The sequence below is a fragment of the Quercus lobata genome, chromosome 2 (genome assembly GCF_001633185.2).
Source record: "Quercus lobata isolate SW786 chromosome 2, ValleyOak3.0 Primary Assembly, whole genome shotgun sequence".
Lineage (NCBI taxonomy): Eukaryota > Viridiplantae > Streptophyta > Magnoliopsida > Fagales > Fagaceae > Quercus > Quercus lobata.
Genome location: NC_044905.1, coordinates 79,694,913 through 79,714,652, shown reverse-complemented (window position 1 = coordinate 79,714,652; position 19,740 = coordinate 79,694,913). Strand labels below are relative to the sequence as shown.

The window sequence follows — 19,740 nt, the reverse complement described above, 5'->3', positions numbered from 1 at the left end:
GTAGGTTTAAGAATATTTGCAAAATTGAGAATATTGTTTAATGGTGGGAAACATAATTTTTTGTTGGCTGGAAGCATAGAAATTATGTTGTTTTAGGTTTCTACAAGTTTTGTGTTTATTTTTATTTTTATGTGAACTTTTATTTTGAATAAATTGTTTTTATTTTCATATATTTTCAAGTCAATACCTTGAACAAAATAAATATATTTAATTTCTATTTAACTATCCCGTGTATCGCACGGGTTAGCGACTAGTTTATTTTATTGTTATTATACTTTTCAAAATATCATTCTTTCTAATTCAAACAATAATTACAATATTAATGGGTAAATCAACTCCCACGCTCGACAAGAAATCTTGGTGATAGTCTCTTTTCTCTTAAAAAAATAAGGACCAAAATATCTAGCCATGCTATTAAGATGCCAAAGGAAACATAGAACCACTATATTTTGTATTTTGTTAAGTTTTTTAACAATGTAAAATTTTCTTTTGTTTGTAGAGAGAGCAATGTGTCTGCCCATCTTTTGGCCCAATGGGCAGCCCTCGTAAATTGGACAGGGCCAGTTTCCATCTCTTATCTGTCTTCTTTGATTTTGAGGGCTTCGGATAGAGATGGAATTTGGCCCCGTTCTTTTGTTTCTCCCCTTGTTCGGGTTGAGCAATAAAGTTCTTATTCAGCAAAAAAAAAAAAAAAAATCAAGTTATCATATAGTGGTTCTTATTAAACAAATTAACTGAGATACATACGTCTATTCAACCTACTATCTGAGTCATTTCTGACCACAACAATACTATTACACAACTATATATATTTTTTTATATGAACCTATTGCGTACACAAATACCTACTACATAAAGATCAAACTTGGACCTATTTTTTATTATACATCATGCAGAGCATGTACCATTAAACCTGTTCTTCACTTCAGTCCCTGTATCCTAATTTCTTCAAGTGGTGACACCATTATCTTTCACCTCTTTAGCTAAGGCCTCGTCATCTTTCACAAGTACTCCAACGCATTTCTCTTTCACCTTAGCTAAACACCCATCAACTTTCACATCTTCTTGCTTCTCTTTCTCTTCTTTCTCTGCCTTCAACAGTGCCTCCTCCTCAGCCTTCTTTTTTGCTTCCTCCTTGGCCGTCTCAAGAGCTTCAATCAATTTCTTCAAACATGTCTCAGCATCTTCATTCATAGACTTAGGCATCAAATTCTCAGCAACATCAGCAGGGGTAATATTGGTTTCCTCCAACAAGTGGCCAATAGTCGCAAACAAAGGGTGTGAGTCAACATCCAAGTAATTTTTGGCAAGAACCTTGAATGCTTCAAAGCCACAATAAGACAATTCTATGTGCTTGTCCATACGTCCCCTCCTAATAAGAGCCGCATCAAGCTTTTCCACATAATTAGTTGTGAAAACAATGATCCTCTCTCCTCCAATAGCCGACCAAAGCCCATCTATAAAATTCAACAACCCAGAGAGAGTGACCTTACTATTGCTATCCTCTTCACCTTTGGTCATTTTACTAATAGGATCCTTGGCTTCTTCATCATTAGCTTTCTTTTTTTCCTTCTTTCGCTGACCCGTAAGATCAAGTGAGCAATCAATATCTTCTATCACAATGATCGACTTACCTGCGGTTTCAATTAAGAGCCTCCTCAGCTCTGTGTTGTCCTTAACCGTTGTCAATTCAAGATCATAGATATCGTACTCCAAGTGGTTGGCCATGGCAGCAATCATGCTAGACTTACCAGTTCCAGGAGGACCATAAAGAAGATAGCCACGCTTCCAGGCCTTGCCAATCTTAGCATAATACTCTTTTCCCTGGCTGAACTTAATAAGGTCATTGATGATTTCCTCCTTTTTCTTTGACTCCATGGCCAAAGTGTCAAAAGTTGCTGGGTGCTCAAAAGTCGCATGGCTCCATTTCTGTGCTCTGTACCTTTCCCAATTCTTGCTAGGATTGTTAGTGTGCAGCTTCCTTTGTCGCTTGCTCACCGTTATTGCCTTTCCTTCTTGCATTACATGATTGATGTAAGTCCCACAGACAAAATCTCGGTGAGACTTATGGAAAGTGAGCTTGTAATACCTCTTCTCGTCAATCTCCGGGTAGATAGAAATTGACTGTGTTCTTCGGGTGTTTTTCTTGACAGCCCAGAAAAACCTGACCCCTTCAAATTCATCAGTAACCCCTTCGTTCTCGCCCATGCTCAGTTGTACAGGTTGACTACTGTCTTTGACAACTACTGCTTTAAGATTTCTAGCTTGCTTCGAGGACTTTCCACTGAGGTATGTTTCAATAGCAGCATAGGCATCACTACGCTTGAGATCCATGTACTCGTCACTGTCTTCGCCAATGAATTCATTGAACGTAATATTGATATAGGGGTACACGAAACTCACCAATTTCATACCATAACTAAGGATAGAGCTACGAAGATGATCAGGGAAATAGTTGTCAAACATTGTCCAAAAAAACATAGTGGTAGCAATCGATGTGCCAACTAGAGACCATGTTTCCCCCATCATCGTCATTTTTCTCTTTGTGTAACCTTTTATGAATAGTTTGAGAATAATACTTGTTCAAGAAAGAGTAACCCTGAGCTACATTTATTTAGAAATTTCGCCAGCTTAGGGCTTTTTATTATTATTATTATTATTACAAGTCCAGGGGCGGCGGTACGCTATAGTCAGGGTTCAAACCTGACCTGAAAATTATATATATATATATATATATATTATTTTTAAAAAAAAAATTATTTTGAACCCCCTGCAATACAGATTTGCACCCCACCATCAACCTGACCCCTTTATTTTTTAAAGTCCAACTTAAACTTTAGAAGAAAAAAAAAAAAAAAAAATTGGTCTTTAATCTTAGAAATAAAAAGCCCATAAGTCAAAATTTGAAAAATCATAAATTAAAAAAAGGGTCAAATAAAATAGCTGCCTGACCTCCAAAAAGGTTGCCTCTACTTCACACACACCAAATCTACCGCTGCCTGATTGTCCTTAATCTGCCATCGCCACTTGTGTGAGTGTGTTTATAGGGTTTTGTATCGCCGCCCCTATGCGGTGTTATCTTTTGATTTTTTGTTGTTGAGTTTTTGAATCTTGGACTGTGTGTGGGAGCTGTGGCGTTAAAAACTGTGTTCTGAACTTCTGATATTTGTTGTTGAGGAACTCAACTTGAGTTTTGAGTCTCTAAAATTTGACCGTGTGTGACTATGTGTGGGCCTGTGGGGTTAGTGGGTTATAGACTTATAAGACTTATTACTTTTATTACTTTATAGTGTTTTATTGTTGTTGAATACTTGAGTTTGTGTTTCTTTACTGTTGGGTGTTGGCATGTTGCAGAGTTGCTGTGGGTGTTTTATTGATTTGATATAAAGTTTTATTACTTGTCACTTTGACTATTTGGCTAATTTGTAATTTGTGAGTAGTTTTTTAATTTTTGTTGAATGTGTGTTGTGAGTGGTTATTGGCCATGTGATTTGGTCAATACATTAATACTAAAGACAATAAAAATATAAAATATTTAAAGAATTCTAGACTTATAAATTAAAAAATTACAAAAAAATCACTTAACAATAATAATTAATATATTTATTGTATTAGAAATTAATAAGTCAAATAAACTTATAGTTTATTTTTTGTTCTTTTGCTAGTACTATGGATAAATTTGTAATAAGGAAATCCCATAGGCTGCAAGATTCATTTTCTATCCAAGATTCATATCTTACTCAAGATTCATCTTCTAAGCATGGCCATGTTGATGTGAACAATCTTCTAAGCATGATTGTGATATTGATACATTCAAGTTTCTTTTATTTTAAATTTTATATAATTTACGTTTCTTATTAACTCCCGAACAAAAATCTTAGAGCCGTCCCGTACAAGTCTAGATGGAGCAGTCACCCAAGTCTTGAATCCTTGTCTACCAAGTTTCCAAAGGTACTAATTATAAAATTCCCACTTCACAGTTAGCATACTAGGGAGTACGTAGGGAGTCTTCGTCCTCGCATCCAACAAAAGCAACTTGTGTTTTTAATAGCGACCACAATAATTTTTATTAGCTCTCCATTTTGGACCTCAATCTTAACACGTTGCCAAAGTCTTTTGAGCTTCCATTACTTGCAGAACACGCTTCTCAAAAAAAAAAAAATGTTTCCAGAGTTACTAATTATAAAATTCCCTCTTCACAGTTAGCATTCTAGGGAGTACGTAGGGACCCCGTCTTAGTCCTCGCATCCAAACAAAAGCAACTTGTGTTTTTAATAGCGACCACAATAATTTTTATTAGCTCTCCATTTTGGACCTCAATCTTATCCTGTTGCCAAAGTCTTTTGAGCTTCCATTACTTACAGAACAGTACCAAGGATAAATAAAAAAGAAGTATTATGATCATCTTACTTAATAGCTATTTTTGTTCCCCCTTCTGATCGATAGTTACAGTAATAGAAGAGAGAAATTTGTACCTTAATTTTTATCATAAGCAATTTATATATAATAATAAAAGGTGAAACTGAGAGAAATTCAAATTAAAATTCCAAATTTGAGTTACAATTTTGTGCCATGTGTCCTAAATTATTTATTTTCAAAGAGTTTTATTTATTAATTTTAGAATCAAATGTAGAACCATATCTATATATATTGAAAGTTCAATTAGTGTGTAAAACACTAATGAACGTTTAGACCCCCAATTTTAACAATACCAACACAAGCTTATACACAAACAATATATGTGTGGAATGATGTATATAAGCTATAACGAAATAAGTAAAACACTCTAAACCATAATTAATCACAAACACAGCAGTAATTAAAAGGTAAAGAGTAAAGGAAAAGAGATGCAAACACAAAGATAACACCAGTAAGTGTTATTGAAGAGGAAACTGGAAACCTCGACGAAAAACCTCTCTGCTACCCTCTGAGCGGTCAAATGATCCACTAAAAAATAAAGTTGGGATACATGAATAGTAGAAGACTCTCCAAGCCTAATCTACCCAATGCATCTAAGCCCTCTAAGCTTCTTACTCCAACAAGGTTACGCCTAACCTTATCTTCTTTAGCTTCCCGGATTCCGCAATAAGCCCATTGCATCAACCAAGTAAACTGGTCATCTCTGAACTGCTTCCTATGCACCAAAATACCCCTTCACTGATATGGGTATGGTGAGATAAGGATTTGGCAAAAAGTACCTTTCAAGGATATGTCAATGGAAAGGGTGAGAGTAGAGGATATAAGGTTGAATTTATTCAATCATTTTGTTAGCTTTATTCCATACCAAATTTGCTTGTAATTCAGCATTTAGAAACCTTGTATTTAGGTGGGAATCATGTAAGGGTAGTGTGTGAGAGAGTGTGAAGAAAAACTCAAGAGTGTGCAATCAAGAAGAGCCTTACCACTAAATCTCGTGACTGGCTTGCAACTGGCAAGTCGTTAGAATGGCACACGTGTGAAGCATGTAGGGGGAGCTGAAGGGTCACGCTAGCTGTTGCACTACAGCATAAAACCTCCAGTCTGGCAAGGCAGTTAGCTCGCAACTCAAACCCGCGACTCGTTCCAGTCGTGAGATCGAGTCTCCAGAACATCCTGTTTGGTTGTAACTGACTCTTCGCATTCCATACACACCCTACTATAAATAACCTTTGTTAGGACATATGTGATTCACTTGATAGAAACATATATCACTATTTTATGTAATTCACTAATCCTTTGATAAAACACACTTTACTTGTAATTGGGTAAATCTAGAATGTATTTAATACTTCAAAAAACCTTGTTTCAAGTTCAAGTGTTAAAGCCATGCAAGTCTGTCCAAGATTCAAGTGCAAAAAGTGTTATTCTTTAAGGCTTGACAGCTAGCTCAATAGCTAGCCATCTATCGAGCCTTGAAGAGCTGTTCTAGGCCGTGGCTTGACAGCAGCTTGACAGATTGGCATCTGTCGAGGTTTATGAAAAACAGAGTTTTAGTTCTGTTTTGACTCCAATCCGTGATTATATGTTTAAGCTTTTTTTCCTCACAACCCTAGACATATAAAATGATTATTTTAAGGGCCGTCAAAGGTGGAACAAGTTGCACAAGTGTTGAGCAAAAGTTTTGTTCAAGCAAATTGTGACCGGAGATAGAATTTGCCCTAATTCATCTTTCCTGTGAAGAAGCTGTTGTGTTTGTGCACCGTAGGGTTTTGTAACCAAGGAACTTCTCGATCTTCATCGTGTAATGAATTGAAGAACTTTGCAGCCAACAACTTTCTCTAGTTAGTGATTGAAGTCGCGTACTGGGATCCGCACAATTGGTTAGTCACGTACTAGGAGCCGTGCATTATAAAGAGAGATTGTCACTACAGAACAAGTCCAATTGGGTATTAGGGTAAGGGTTCAACTGTAGGTTGGTATAAGGTACTGGGATTCTTTTACTTGTAACCGCTTGTTTTGATAATAGTGGATTCTCAGGAGTGGTGACTTTAAAATCACTCGGTGGAGTTTTTGTCATGTTTGTTTTCCCTATTCGTAAACAAATCACCGTGTCAATTTATTTTCCGCTGCATAATTTAATTTATTGGTGATTTGTTTGTACTACCACGCGTTTGTATGTTAATTTGATTAATTAATAAACTTGGCTAATTAATTCATCACAAGGGGTTAATCCGTTTTTGGCCTATCAAGTGGTATCAGAGTAAGCACACTCTAATTAGGATTAATCTTTGTTGTGTGATCCATTGACCCCTATTGTCATGGATAGAGGACAGTCTCTCATTATACCTCCTTTATTTGATGGCATTAACTATGCATACTGGAAAGTACACATAAGAGCTTTCTTGCAGTCTCTAGATGAAAAAGTGTGGCAAGCTATGGAGATAGGCTGGACCAAGCCGAAAGAAGCGCTGGTCGATTGGGATGATGCCAAGATCAAGGCGGCAAACTTCAACAGCAGAGCATTGAATGCTTTGTTCAGTGCAATCACTAATGAGGAATTTAAGAAGATATCCTCCACTAAAACTACAAAGGAAGCATGGACCATCCTCCAGACAACCTATGAAGGAACTAAGGCTGTCAACGATTCAAAGTTTCAAAGGCTCACTACAAGCTTCGAAGAGATCAAGATGGAGAAGGATGAGTCGTTCAATGATTTCTATGCCAAGCTTAAGGACATAGTGAACTCACCTTTCAATTCTTGGGGAAACCATTCCTGAACCCAAGATTGTGAGAAAGGTGTTCAGATCTCTACCTGGAAGATTCCATGCTAAGATCACCGTGATCGAGGAATCAAAGGAAATCAACAAGATTTCTTTGACCAAGCTAGTTGGTAATCTGCAGACCTATGAGTTAGGTTTAATAAGAATTGGCAAGTCGGGTAAGGGCAAGAGCATGGCATTGAAGGCCAAGAGCAGTGATACTGATGAGTCTTCAGATGATAAAGATTCTAAGATGAAATCCTATATTACAAGGCAATTCAAGAAGTTCATGTAGAATGCCAATAGGAAGGGCTTCGACAAGGACCGCAGGCAATTAAGTTCCTCTTAGTTCAAAATCCAAGACAAGGGGAAGAAGGATGCTAGGGATGGCGGTCAATACACTGTTCTCGTAGGACCAAAGTGCTTTGGGTGTCAAGACTTCGATCACATGAAACAAGAGTGCCCTACATATCTCAAGACCATTGGAAGAGCAAGTCATTTGCTACTACATTGAGTGACATCGAGCTTGAGGATGATTCCAACAACGAGGATGACAGAATCCTGAATGCCTTCACTACCACTATCAATCCTATTAAGGGGATTGTTGAAGACGTGGATGAAGAAAAAGAATTGGTGGAGTCCAAGTTTGAGAAGATGGATGAACAAGATGACATCCATACAGCCTATGAGAAGTTATACAAGGTCTCAGAGAAGCATGAGAAGATGTATAGGTTGACCACCAAGAAACTTAGTGATGTAGAGCTGGAACGAGAAAAGCTTTCCACAAAGTTTGATGAAGCCAATTAGACTATTGGAGCACTGAGGTTTGAAAATAATTTCTTGGTTGAGAAGACTAAGAAACTTGAGGCAGAACTATTCCAAGTCAGAGCTCAGTTGGAAAGGACTTCAAGCGCTAAGCTCGACAAGATTCTCAATCTTTAGAAATTTGTTTCTGATTGAACCGGTTTAGGGTATGATTTCTCTTCTCCTAGTATTACTTCTACTAGTACTACTATTTTTGTTCCTCCTGCTAATAATATTGAAACTGAGAAGAATGTTGTTAAAAATGATTTAACTAGTAAGAACATAGACAAGGGTAAATCTATCTCAAGAGCACCCCCTAAGTAGGATAAGAAATAAGCTAAAAATCATAGGGCTAAGAAGGCTAACTTTCAAAAGTCTAAAAAAAAGAAACAGTATCTCTGTCATCACTGTGGAGTAATCGGTCGTACTCGACCTAATTGCTATAAGTGGTTAGCCACTCAACAGAGTAACGGTATGATAGCATCAGGAAACTAAAATCAATTTCCATCCGCTTTTGCTCCTCTTAGAGATCTTCTCAAAGCCCTCATGTTCCTTTCGAACTTGAACGGTTTCAATTCTTCCCCCTCATCACCGGTTCAAGGGTTCATTCAAAGGAAAGGTTCTTCCAAGGTGTGGAAAGAAAAAGGCTCCAAGTGATTCTGTCACTTCTTCTCTCTCTCTCTCTCTCTCTCTCTCTCTCTCTCTTATTTTTGTTTGCATTACTTGTGTGTTTTGCTTTATTGTTTTGAGTCAGTCTAGTTTTTATGCTTTGCTTTGTTTAACATGTTTTTGTTTGTTTTCAGTTTTGTTTATTTTGTTTTTCATATAAAAATAAAAAAAATTGAAAAATAAGAAAAATACAAAAACAATGTGTGTTTTGTGTACATTGGTACTTGTATACTTTGGATGGCCAATGAAACAAAATTTTCTAAACTCTGTATCTTTTGTAGCTTAGATGAGCATCTCTATGCACAACTAAGCAAGTGAGTTTTGTGGCTCTTGTTTGTGATGAGTAAGATCAAGTAATCTCTTGTACTTAACACTTGTATCACTCTTTTTGGCGAGAAGGACAAGAAAATCCTAAGAGAAAGGCATAAATAACCATCTTACCACTGTTGCCCGCCAATCATGAAATGACATTTGTATGCAACGACATAACAAAAGTGAAATGTCAAATGCTTAACATAATTGGGTATTTCTTTTCTCTCTCTTATATGCTCATGCATGATTTGCTCAAAAAGAAAAATATGCAAAGAAAAATAAAGAGCAAAAAGATCAAAATACTTTATATATGATTGCAAGTGTGTATTCTAGAAGATGTGGGAGTTATAGGATGTACCTCAAAGGTGATAGTCCCCATCAAACAGTTATGATTGTGTGTGAGTTAAAGTGATTTTCTTATATCTCAAATCGTTATAACTTGTATACACTTATGCAATCTTGCGATGTTTTTCACACACAACCCATAATATTCTTTGTCACTCTTGATACATGTGCAAGTACAATTTGATTTGGCCATCACAAGATTTACATGTGTTAATGTATGCTCACTAAACTGTCTTGACTTATTTTTGAAATATAAAATCGGTTGGACTTGTTTAGTGTGCGTGTGTGTGTGTGTGTTTTTGGATTAAAATGCTTATATTTTTGTTGAGAGATGATTTTGAGAGTTTAAAATGTTGTTTGGATCCTTGGTTGAGTTGCACGCTTAATTGCATTCATGTTTGTATTTTTCCCTTCTTGAAAAACTATTTTAAAGCAACCTCGACAGATCCTCAACACCTCTCGACACCTGGCTTATCTGTCGAGCTCTTCAGTTGCTTTTTATCGCAATCTTGACACCTCTCGATAGCTAGGTGGATCGATTGAGAAAGTTCCTGTCCCCTCGATACCTCCTCAATCCATCGAGCTTGTTTTGTTGTGGACACCTCTCGATAGCTACATCTATTGAAGCTTTTAAAGCTCGACACCTCTCGACACCTTTATCTGTCGAGAATTACTGAACACCTATATATTTGTTCAGCGCGATCCGGTCTTCATTTTCTCGATCTCTCTCGATCTGTCCGTGCCTTTTCACCTTCCAAACTTCTCTCTCACACTCCAAACTTGATCTCAAAGAGATTTTCGGCCTTAATCAAGTTCTTCTTCATTTGGTAAGTATCTAAATCTCTCATATTCATGCATTTCATGATTTTTAACCTAAGTTTTTGGGTTTTTGAAATTTGTTTTTGGGGTTTTTCAAAATTGATGAAGTTTTTGTGAAAATGCTTTAATCTCTTCATGCATTGCATCCCATGTGCATTATCACTATATTTTCATGCATTTAGATGTGTGTTACATATGTTAAATTGTTTGTGTGCTAGTAGTTTTGGATTGGGCTGAGCCCATGATGATATTACTGTTGCACGTCACATGCTCATGCATTTTCATGCATACGTCCTTTACATTCAATATATTTTTGTATATTTGAATTGCTTTAGGACTTTTTTGAGTGTTTCTTTCTTCCCTTCCCCCCTCCCCCCTTTACTCTCTAGTTTACGTTAGTGCATCATAGCACCAAAACGTAAGTCAACTCTGTCTCGAAACCCTCTTCGTTTTGAGGCATCTTCGTCTTTTGATCCTACCACCTCTTCTGTTCAGTTCCATGATAAGGATGCCCGAAAGGCCTTCTTGGAGAACTTTTCTCGACAAGGTGTTCATTCGAAACGCTGAGTCATTTTGTCGGACTTCTCCGACACTAACCTACCCATTGTCATTCACAGTCGGGGTTTGGAGTCACTGTATGACATCCCAGTCACTTGTCCATCTGTGTTGATCCAGGAGTTTTACTCCAACATGCATGGACTTGATTATTCAGTACCCCTCTTTCATACTCGCATTTGAGGTACGCGTATAATGGTCACACTGGAGTTGGTATTCGATGTGCTCCGTGTCTTAAGGGTAGAGCATCCTGACTACCCCGGTTGTGAGCATCTGAGGACTGTGTCCAAAGACGAGTTGATTTCTGCTTTTTACGAGCACCCTTCTGATTGGGGTGATCGTCAGTTTACTCCATGTTCGACCTTTGCTAAAGGTCCTAGATTCATGAACATGGTTATAACTTTTGTTTTACACCCTCTTTCTCACTATAACTCTATTACAGAGCCTCATGCTCGATTTTCGCTTTCTTTGTTAGAGCACCTCACTATAGATTTTCCCTCACATTTCATTCTTTCCATTATAGATGTTTATAGGGATATGGCGACCCATGATAAGCTCATTTTCCCTTCAGCTATCATGTGGATTTTACACCATTTTTCTGTTCCCTTTTCCCGTTTCTAACCATTTCTCTGTTATGTGTGCCATTGACGCTGCTACCATTAAACAGAGCAAGGCATAGTTTCATTCGAGGTGGTCCAGTACGGCAACTCCTCCCATTCCTTCTGCTTTATCCACATTCAGTCCCTCATCTTCTACGGGCTGTGTGACACTCGAGGACATCATGGGGCAGCTTCAGCGCATGGATGCTTGTCTTGACACTCTCAATGATGAGTTGTGTCAGGTGAACACCCGTATTGGACGTATTGCTCGATGTCAGGCTGAGATGGGCAGTTACACCGTAACTTCCACTCCTGTGGCCTTTGGGGATGAGAGTGATGGCTCCGACGATGCTTCCGATGATGAGGATGATGGAGATGCTAGCTCACCTAGCAATGACAAGATGTCTTCTTAACACTCTTACCCTTTGTCACTTATGACAAAAAGGGGAGGTAGTTCTGGTTATAAGGGTAGTCATAGTTAGGGGAAGAGTTAGTATAGGGGATTTTTGTTAAGAGGAGTGTGCACATTGAGGGATGTAGTGAGGCTTTGAGGTATTTTTTTTTCTTTTCTTTATATTTGAGATACATCACATCTTGTATATTGGTCTTGTGACCATTATTGACATATATTGTACTTATATTCTTTACATATTGATGTATGTTTTTTTTCTTTCACCTATCCTTACATGTATTGTTTCTTTTTTATCTTTATGCACATGTTTCTTGTACTTGTATGCAATCTATTATTTCTATTTCACACAAAGATGCCTTGACGAATTTTGTTTAAAGTGTTTTAGAAATACAGGTTGTCAAAGTCTTCTTGCCATAAACTCTCTTCTTGCAAAATTTTTCAAGAGTTTGTGTTATGATAGATTTTATTATATTTAACAAGTGAATATGAGTTGAGTGATTTATGACTTCTCTCATATCTCATTTGTTTGTTGTGTTTTTGTCACGGATTGCCAAAGGGGAAGATTGTTAGGACATATGTGATTCACTTGTTAGGAACTTATGTCACTATTTTATGTAACTGGTTAATCCTTTGACAAAACGCACTTTACTTGTAATTGGGTAGATCTAGGATGTGTTGAATACTTCAAGAAACCTTATTTCAAGTTCAAGTGTTAAAGTTATACAAGTTTGTCCAAGATTCAAGTGTAGATAGTGTTGTTCATTAAAACTCAACAGCTAGCTCGACAACTAGCCATCTATTGAGCCTTGAAGAGCTATTCTAGCTCGTGGCTTGACAGCAACTCAACAGATAGGCATCTGTCGAAGTTTATGAAAAACAAAGTTTCAGTTTTGTTTTGACTCCAATCCGTGATTGTATGTTTGTGCTTTCTTTTCTCATAACCCTAGACATGTAAAAGGATTATTTTAAGGGTCGTCAAAGGTGGAACAAGTTGCAAATTGTGACTAGAGATAGAATTTTTCCTAGTTCATCTTTCTTTTGAAGAAGCTGTTGTGTTTATGCACTGTAGGGTTTTGTAACCAAGGAGCTTCTCGATCTTCACCGTGTGATGAACTGAAGAACTTTGCAGCCAACAAACTTCTCTAGTTGGTGATTGAAGTTGCGTACTAGGATCCGCGCAATTGGTTAGTCACGTACTAGGAGCTGTGCATTACAAGAAGAGATTGTCACTACAAAACAAGTCCAATTGGGTATTGGAGTAAGGGTTCAACTATAGGTTGGTATAAGGTACTAGTATTCCTTTACTTGTAATCGCTTGTTTTGATAATAGTGAATTCTTGAGAGTGGTGACCTTAAAATCACCCGATGGGGTTTTTTCCGTGTTGATTTTCCCCATTCGTAAATAAATCATTGTGTCAATTTATTTTCTGCTGTATACTTTAGTTCATTGGTGATTTGTTTGTGCTACCACGCTTTTGCATGTTAATTTGATTAATTAATAAACTTGGCTAATTAATCAATTAATTCATCACAAGGGGTCAATTCATTTTTGGCCTATCACCTTTATACCCACAAAATGTAGAGAGCTTCCAAAGAGAATTTGAAGAGAGAAACCCTAAAGAAAAACAAGATTGACTCATCCACAATCTTTATCTTTTGATTCTCCAAATTCCTCTACTCTCACCCTCTCCATTGATACATCCTTGAAAGGTACATTTAGCCAAATCCTTATCTTACTATACCCATATCTATGAGAAAGTATTTTGGTGTTTGGAAAGCAGTTCAAAAGGGACCAATTCATTTCGGTTGATGCAATGGGCTATTGCAAGATCCGGTAAGCTAGAGAAGACAAGGTTCGGCGTAACCCTGTTGGAGCAAAAAGCTTGGAAGGCTTAGGTGCACGAGATAGATTAGGCTTGGAAGGTCTTCTGTTATTCATGTATTCCAACTTTATTCTCTAGTGAATTATTGACCACTTGGAGGACGGCAGAGAGGTTTTACACCGAGGACTTCGGTTTCCTCTTTGATAACACATCGCTATGTTGTTTTTGTGTTTGCATCTCTCTTCACTTAATCTTTGCCTTTTAATTACTATTGTGGTTGTGATTAATTCTGGTTTAAATTGTTTTACCTATTTTGTTTTAGCTTATTATCATATTCCATACATAAATTGTTTGATTATAAGCTTGTGTTAGTAATTTATAAATTGGAGGTCTACACGTTCACAGTTGTTTTATACACTATTTCAACATTCAGAGGAATTTGGACAATCAAATGATGAAGATTGTGGATGAGTCAATTGTTAGGACATATGTGATTCACTAGTTAGTACATTTGATTCACTTGTTAGGAACATATGTCACTATTTTAGGTAATTGGCTAATCATTTGACAAAATGCACTTTACTTGTAATTGGGTAGATCTAGGATGTGTTTAATACTTTAAGAAACCTTGTTTCAAGTTCAAGTATTAAAGTCATGCAAGTCTGTTCAAGATTCAAGTGTAGAAAGTGCTGTTCATTAAAACTCGAGAACTAGCCATCTATTAAGCCTTGAAGAGCTATTCTAGCCCGTGGCTCAATAGCAACTCGACAGATAGGCATCTGTTGAGGTTTATGAAAAACAGAGTTTCAGTTCTGTTTTGACTCCAATCCGTGATTGTATGTTTGGGTTTTCTTTTCTCACAACCTTAGACATATAAAAGGATTATTTTAAGGGCCGTCAAAGGTGGAACAAGTTGCACAAGTGTTGAGCAGAAGTTTTGTTCAAGCAAATTGTGACTGGAGATAGAATTTTCCTTGATTCATCTTTCTTGTGAAGAAGCTACTATGTTTATGCACCATAGGATTTTGTAACCAAGGAGCTCCTCGATCTTCATTGTGTGATGAATTGAAGAACTTTGTAGCCAACAACCTTCTCTAGTTGGTGATTGAAGTCGTGTATTGGGATCTGCACAATTGGTTAGTTATGTACTGGGAGCCGTGCATTACAAGGAGAGATTGTCACTACAAAACAAGTCCAATTAGGTATTGGGGTAAGGGTTCAACTATAGGTTGGTATAAGGTACTGGGATTCCTTTACTTGTAACTGCTTGTTTTGATAATAGTGGATTCTCAAGAGTGGTGACCTTAAAATCACCCGATGGGATTTTTGCCGTGTTGGTTTTCCCTATTCGTAAACAAATCACTATGTCAATTAATTTTCCGCTGCATACTTTAGTTTATTGGCGATTTGTTTATGCTACCACACGTTTGCATGTTAATTTGATTAATTAATAAACTTGACTAATTAATCAATTAATTCATCATAAGGGGTCAATTCGTTTTTGGCCTATCATCAATCTATTTTTTTTTTCCTCTAGGTTCTCTCTCAAAATTCTCTCTGGAAGCTCTCTACATTTCGTGAGTATAAGGGTATTTATAGTAGTGTATGTGAGGAATGTGAAAAGTTAATTTTCATCCAAACAGGGTATTTTGGTGACTTATCCTCGCGAGTGGAACGAGTTGTAGTTTGAGTTATGAGCTAGAGTTACGAGCTAACTGCTTGGCCAAACTGTACATTTTGTCCTGTAGTGCTCTAGTTGTCGTGACCCTTCAATTTCCTGCATGCTTCACATGTGTGCCACTTTGCTGATTTGCCAGTTGCGAGTTAGTTACAAGACTCCTTTGATTGCACACATCTTAAGTTTTCTTCATACTCTCTCACACAAACCCTTACATAATTCCCACCTAAACATAGGGTATCTAATTGGTAAAATACAAGCAAATTTGGCACGGAATAAAGGCAACACATGATTGAATAAATTCAACCTTAAAATCTCCCCCTTTGGCTATTCTGTGAGAAAACCCTAAAACAAACTCTAGACTTAAAATGTGAGTTGGGAACAATTACCAAAACTCACTCACACCTAACTCTAGAAACTGTGAAGCTTTTGAACCAAACGAACAAGTTTTCCTGAAAGCAATAGCACAAGATGATCACTGTAAGCAGAAATCTTGAAATACATATGGAACAAGCACAGTGCGATCAAGCAATAATGACTATAGCAATAAAGCATGGCTTGACCAAACATGAACAATCACTATAAATAGTGATCACAATGATCATTCACACAAGGAATGAACATCTGGACATGCAAGCAAATAAGCTCAATTCAAAATGTCATTTGCATTTCCAACACACAACCGATACAAAAACACAAAGGTAGATGCATCAAGGATACAAGATCCAACAAGGGTACAAGTCTGGAGTACTAAAGAAAATGCATAACATTAACTAAAAGTATCAGGCTACAAAAGCAAAGACACATAATAAAATATAGTTTAAATAACTAAAGCATTCAAGCATTCATAACACACCATGTCCAAATATTTTAAAAGCCAAGTACTAAAGTTGTAGAGTACTTAAAAACCAAACTAAGGTACTAAAATATGTGCTATGAAAAACCATAAAAGAACTAAATCCAAACATAAACCATAAAACTATAAAAACTTATAAAAGTTCATCCCCCTTAAGGTAAGGCTCCCCCTTAAGAGCTACTCCATCTACTCCCTTTTTTTTTATTTATCGAAATGGCCAAAGAGCTAAAGGCTAGTCAATGAAGCTATCAAACTTCGCTAAAAGCAAATTAATCTGTTCTTGAATAGCATTCAGCCTGTCAGAGTGCTCATTTTGGATGTCTCGTAGGCCATCAATCCTCTCAAGAATGATCTAAAATGCATTTGGAGGCACTTCTGAAGATGATGAGGCTCTGCTCCTTTTACCACGACTTCGTGAAGTTGAGGGTTGTCCTTCTGCTTCAGTCTCGGTGTCCAGATATTTTCCTTGTGCTTGATCACCCTCCTCTTCATCATCCGGAAGACGAACTTTGATCCTTACGATTGCTAGAGCATTGATAGCCGAAGGAGTAGGCATGAGGCTGATGTCTTGGGGAATTTCCACACCTTTTGCACGAAAGAGCCGTAAGAGTAGACTAGGGAGAATAAGCTTTGCCCTTGAAGTTGTCCTTGTTTCATTAGCAATGATGGAGAATGCACAAGCACTAATGTCAATGTAGGTATTTTCCCGAAGTTCCATGAGAAAAATGGCTCTAGCATTGTTGATGGTGGTCATCTTCTTCACCGGGTACAGATTGAACATCATGATATATGTAAGACATCTCAAATCTGATGGAAAAGCAGTTGTGTTGAGACATCTTGCTTCTCTAACACCATCGATATGGGATAGAACCGTCTCTATGGAGAGCATTCTGTCCTTAAAGTGAGTGAAATCATGTTCTAGGTCCTCAAAGCCAAGAACCTCATCAATATCCTCCACATTAATGGTGAACTCATGCCCTCTAATCCAACAATTAATTTCATCCTCCTATAGAATGACAATGGCATAGAATTCCCGAATCAATGGTTCACACACCTCGGGGAGATCACCAAAGAGCTTTTCCCAACCTCTATCTTGAAAACTGTTGGAAAATCTGGTTTTGTATCTCATACAAAATACACAGCAGAAGCAACAAACACAGATCTTCTTCATTCCTGAGAGATAACACGTAACCTTGAATTTTAGAACAAAGAATTGAAAACGTACCTTCATGCTATGAAATTCAAAATTAAGACTTGAGAATACCTCTAATCATCATCTCAGTTCCACATGGTGCCTAAGAAGAGTAGTCTCTCAATTAGTCTTTTTGTACGTTGATTCTCAAAGAAAGTTTTTCTTCTCCTTATAGAGAAAAATTGTTTTCTTTTCTTTTCATCATATGTACATTCTAACTACCTTGGTAGTTAATTTTTTTAATAATTGATTATCTAATTGGGTTAGCCTTTTGAGCCTACCCAATTAGGCTTTAGTTTGTAGCTTGAGATGGGACCAAAGGGAACAAATAAGACTCTAACTCCAATGGACCTTGGGCTTTTTTGTCAACTCTTGACAAGTCCAAAGTTACCATTAATTATATTTAATACCATTATATAAATATAATTACACTCTAGGTCTTATTAATAAATTATATCTCAAGACTCTAATAATATCATATGACCTCTCCATGAAATATCCATAGTGAACAAAGTCATAAAGAATTGTCACTTTGTAAACAACTATTTTATTCTTGAGTACCCAGTTTAATCTTTTAGTTATTCACATTTATTGAAATCCAATTTCAATAAATACAAGCTTTAGTAACTCCTTACTAAAGTGGGCACCCTAAATAACCAGTTCCCATTAAACTTATCTCAAGGGGATATTTCGTGTCTCTACAAAGAGATTATGGATTCCATCTTGAGAATATGTGTTCGCTCAACACTACGTGTGGTTACCCAACATATTGAGGTTTTGATCGTGAATATTAGATCTCACTCTTGATATATCCAAGTAACCTACATTTCATGATCTGGTCCACTACCCTCTCAGGATTAAGAGTCTATGAAATTAGAAGTCGTGAGATTAATTATTTAAGTGACAATTTTTTATTGAATAATTAATCTCACAGCGGTCTAGTTCAATATGTCTTAACTCTTACGACACATCAACACATCATCTAGAAGTCTCCACTTTCATGATCAAGACAAATCATCTTAGTTTATGTGTTATAGTTTTCGTAGATGAAACGCCCCATTTCATCACTAACTACGAACTACGTTTTGAGTTTACAAGGAACTTGTGATTTATATCTTCTGTGACTAAATTACATAGATCACATACAATACATTTCAAGGACTATGATAATGTCTCATTAGTTCATTTATAAATAGTCTCATATAATTAAACAATTTATTTATTTATGACATGCCATTACATTGGATTTAAGGGCATAAACCCCAACAAAAATAGCTTGGGATAAAGTAGTCCTTCAAATCAACAAGGTCCACAAATTGCTCTTGGATGATTGGAGCCTTCTTAAAGAACTTATTGTATCTCTCAAAGTGTTGGGTAGAGCGGAATCGAGTATTGTCCATTTTCTACCTCTTGTCAGTATGTTGTGTAGTGGTTTTCTTCTTTGGAGTCATCTGTAAAAATAGAGCAGCAAGTACCACAAAACAGAGCACAAAATATGATAACAAACTCGATTAGTAACCAGTTAGTACCAGCACAATGGACATTGAAATACAACCCTAAAAACAGAAATTTAAAGTGTGATTCACCCAAAATTGACATGTAAAGATATAATTTATCAATACATGATAGAATTATGACATTAAGAACTCAAGCATGTTAAAGAATGTGTGTGTGTGTGTGTGTGTGTGTGTGCATCAAATGCAAAACGTGTGCAAAATAGGGCTAAGTGTAAAAACACATAATCATATGATGTTTCAAAATCAAAACCACATGATTATCCCTCCACCCATTGTATTCCATGGAATCCACAGAAACACAAGAAAACATCTATGACACATTTTATCATGGACATGATATGCACAACACAACACAAACATGGTATAATGCACAAAAATGAGAATCAAACATGTATAATAGGCATTATACTACCGAAACCAACAAAACTCATACATCAAACTCAAAAAAAATCAATAAACCATATTCTAACATCATATTTTCAAATCTCAACAAAAACACAAAGTCCAAGAAATCAAGGGCTAGAAACATGAAATACTTTGAGAATAAGAGAAAACCCATACCTTTTCTTGAAGATTGGTGAAGGATTGATGAAGAAAATGGAGGTTTTGTGAGTGAAAATGGTGGTTTTGGAAGAGAGAGAGGCGAACAAGACAATGAAACAGCACGTGATGCAAGGGAAAACTGAAAAGTTTTTTTAAAACTGTCTTGGATATAACCTTATTTGTGCAAAACACGAGTTTTTCATGACTGGAATGAGTCACGAGCAAGTCGCCAAAATCCCGTGTGACAAATTTTGAAAAATTTGTCTAAGTGTTTTTCACAACTGGAAGGTCCATTCGCAATTAAGTCGCAAAGCATTTTGAGTAAACTTATGACTAGAGCTTCCACTCGTGAACCAGTCACCAAAGTGAGTCGTAAAAATGCTAAAAACCCAGAAATTTTGAAATTTTTCTAAGCCTTTTTCGCGACTGGGGGCTTGA

General features: G+C 36.8%; 1 protein-coding gene across 1 annotated transcript; it reads right to left on the bottom strand.

Moving 5' to 3' along the window:
- Nucleotides 1-703: 703 nt before the first annotated feature.
- Nucleotides 704-2,689, bottom strand: LOC115976784 (AAA-ATPase ASD, mitochondrial-like). Its single transcript, XM_031098274.1, has one exon. It carries the CDS (start codon nt 2,533-2,535, stop codon nt 949-951), a length of 1,587 nt encoding a protein of 528 aa, XP_030954134.1. The 5' UTR covers nt 2,536-2,689; the 3' UTR covers nt 704-948.
- Between the last annotated feature and the right edge of the window lie 17,051 nt (nt 2,690-19,740).

Excerpts from the sequence above, each read along its gene's own strand:
- LOC115976784 (XM_031098274.1), bottom strand. The coding sequence starts at position 2,535 with ATGACGATGATGGGGGAAACATGGTCTCTAGTTGGCACATCGATTGCT.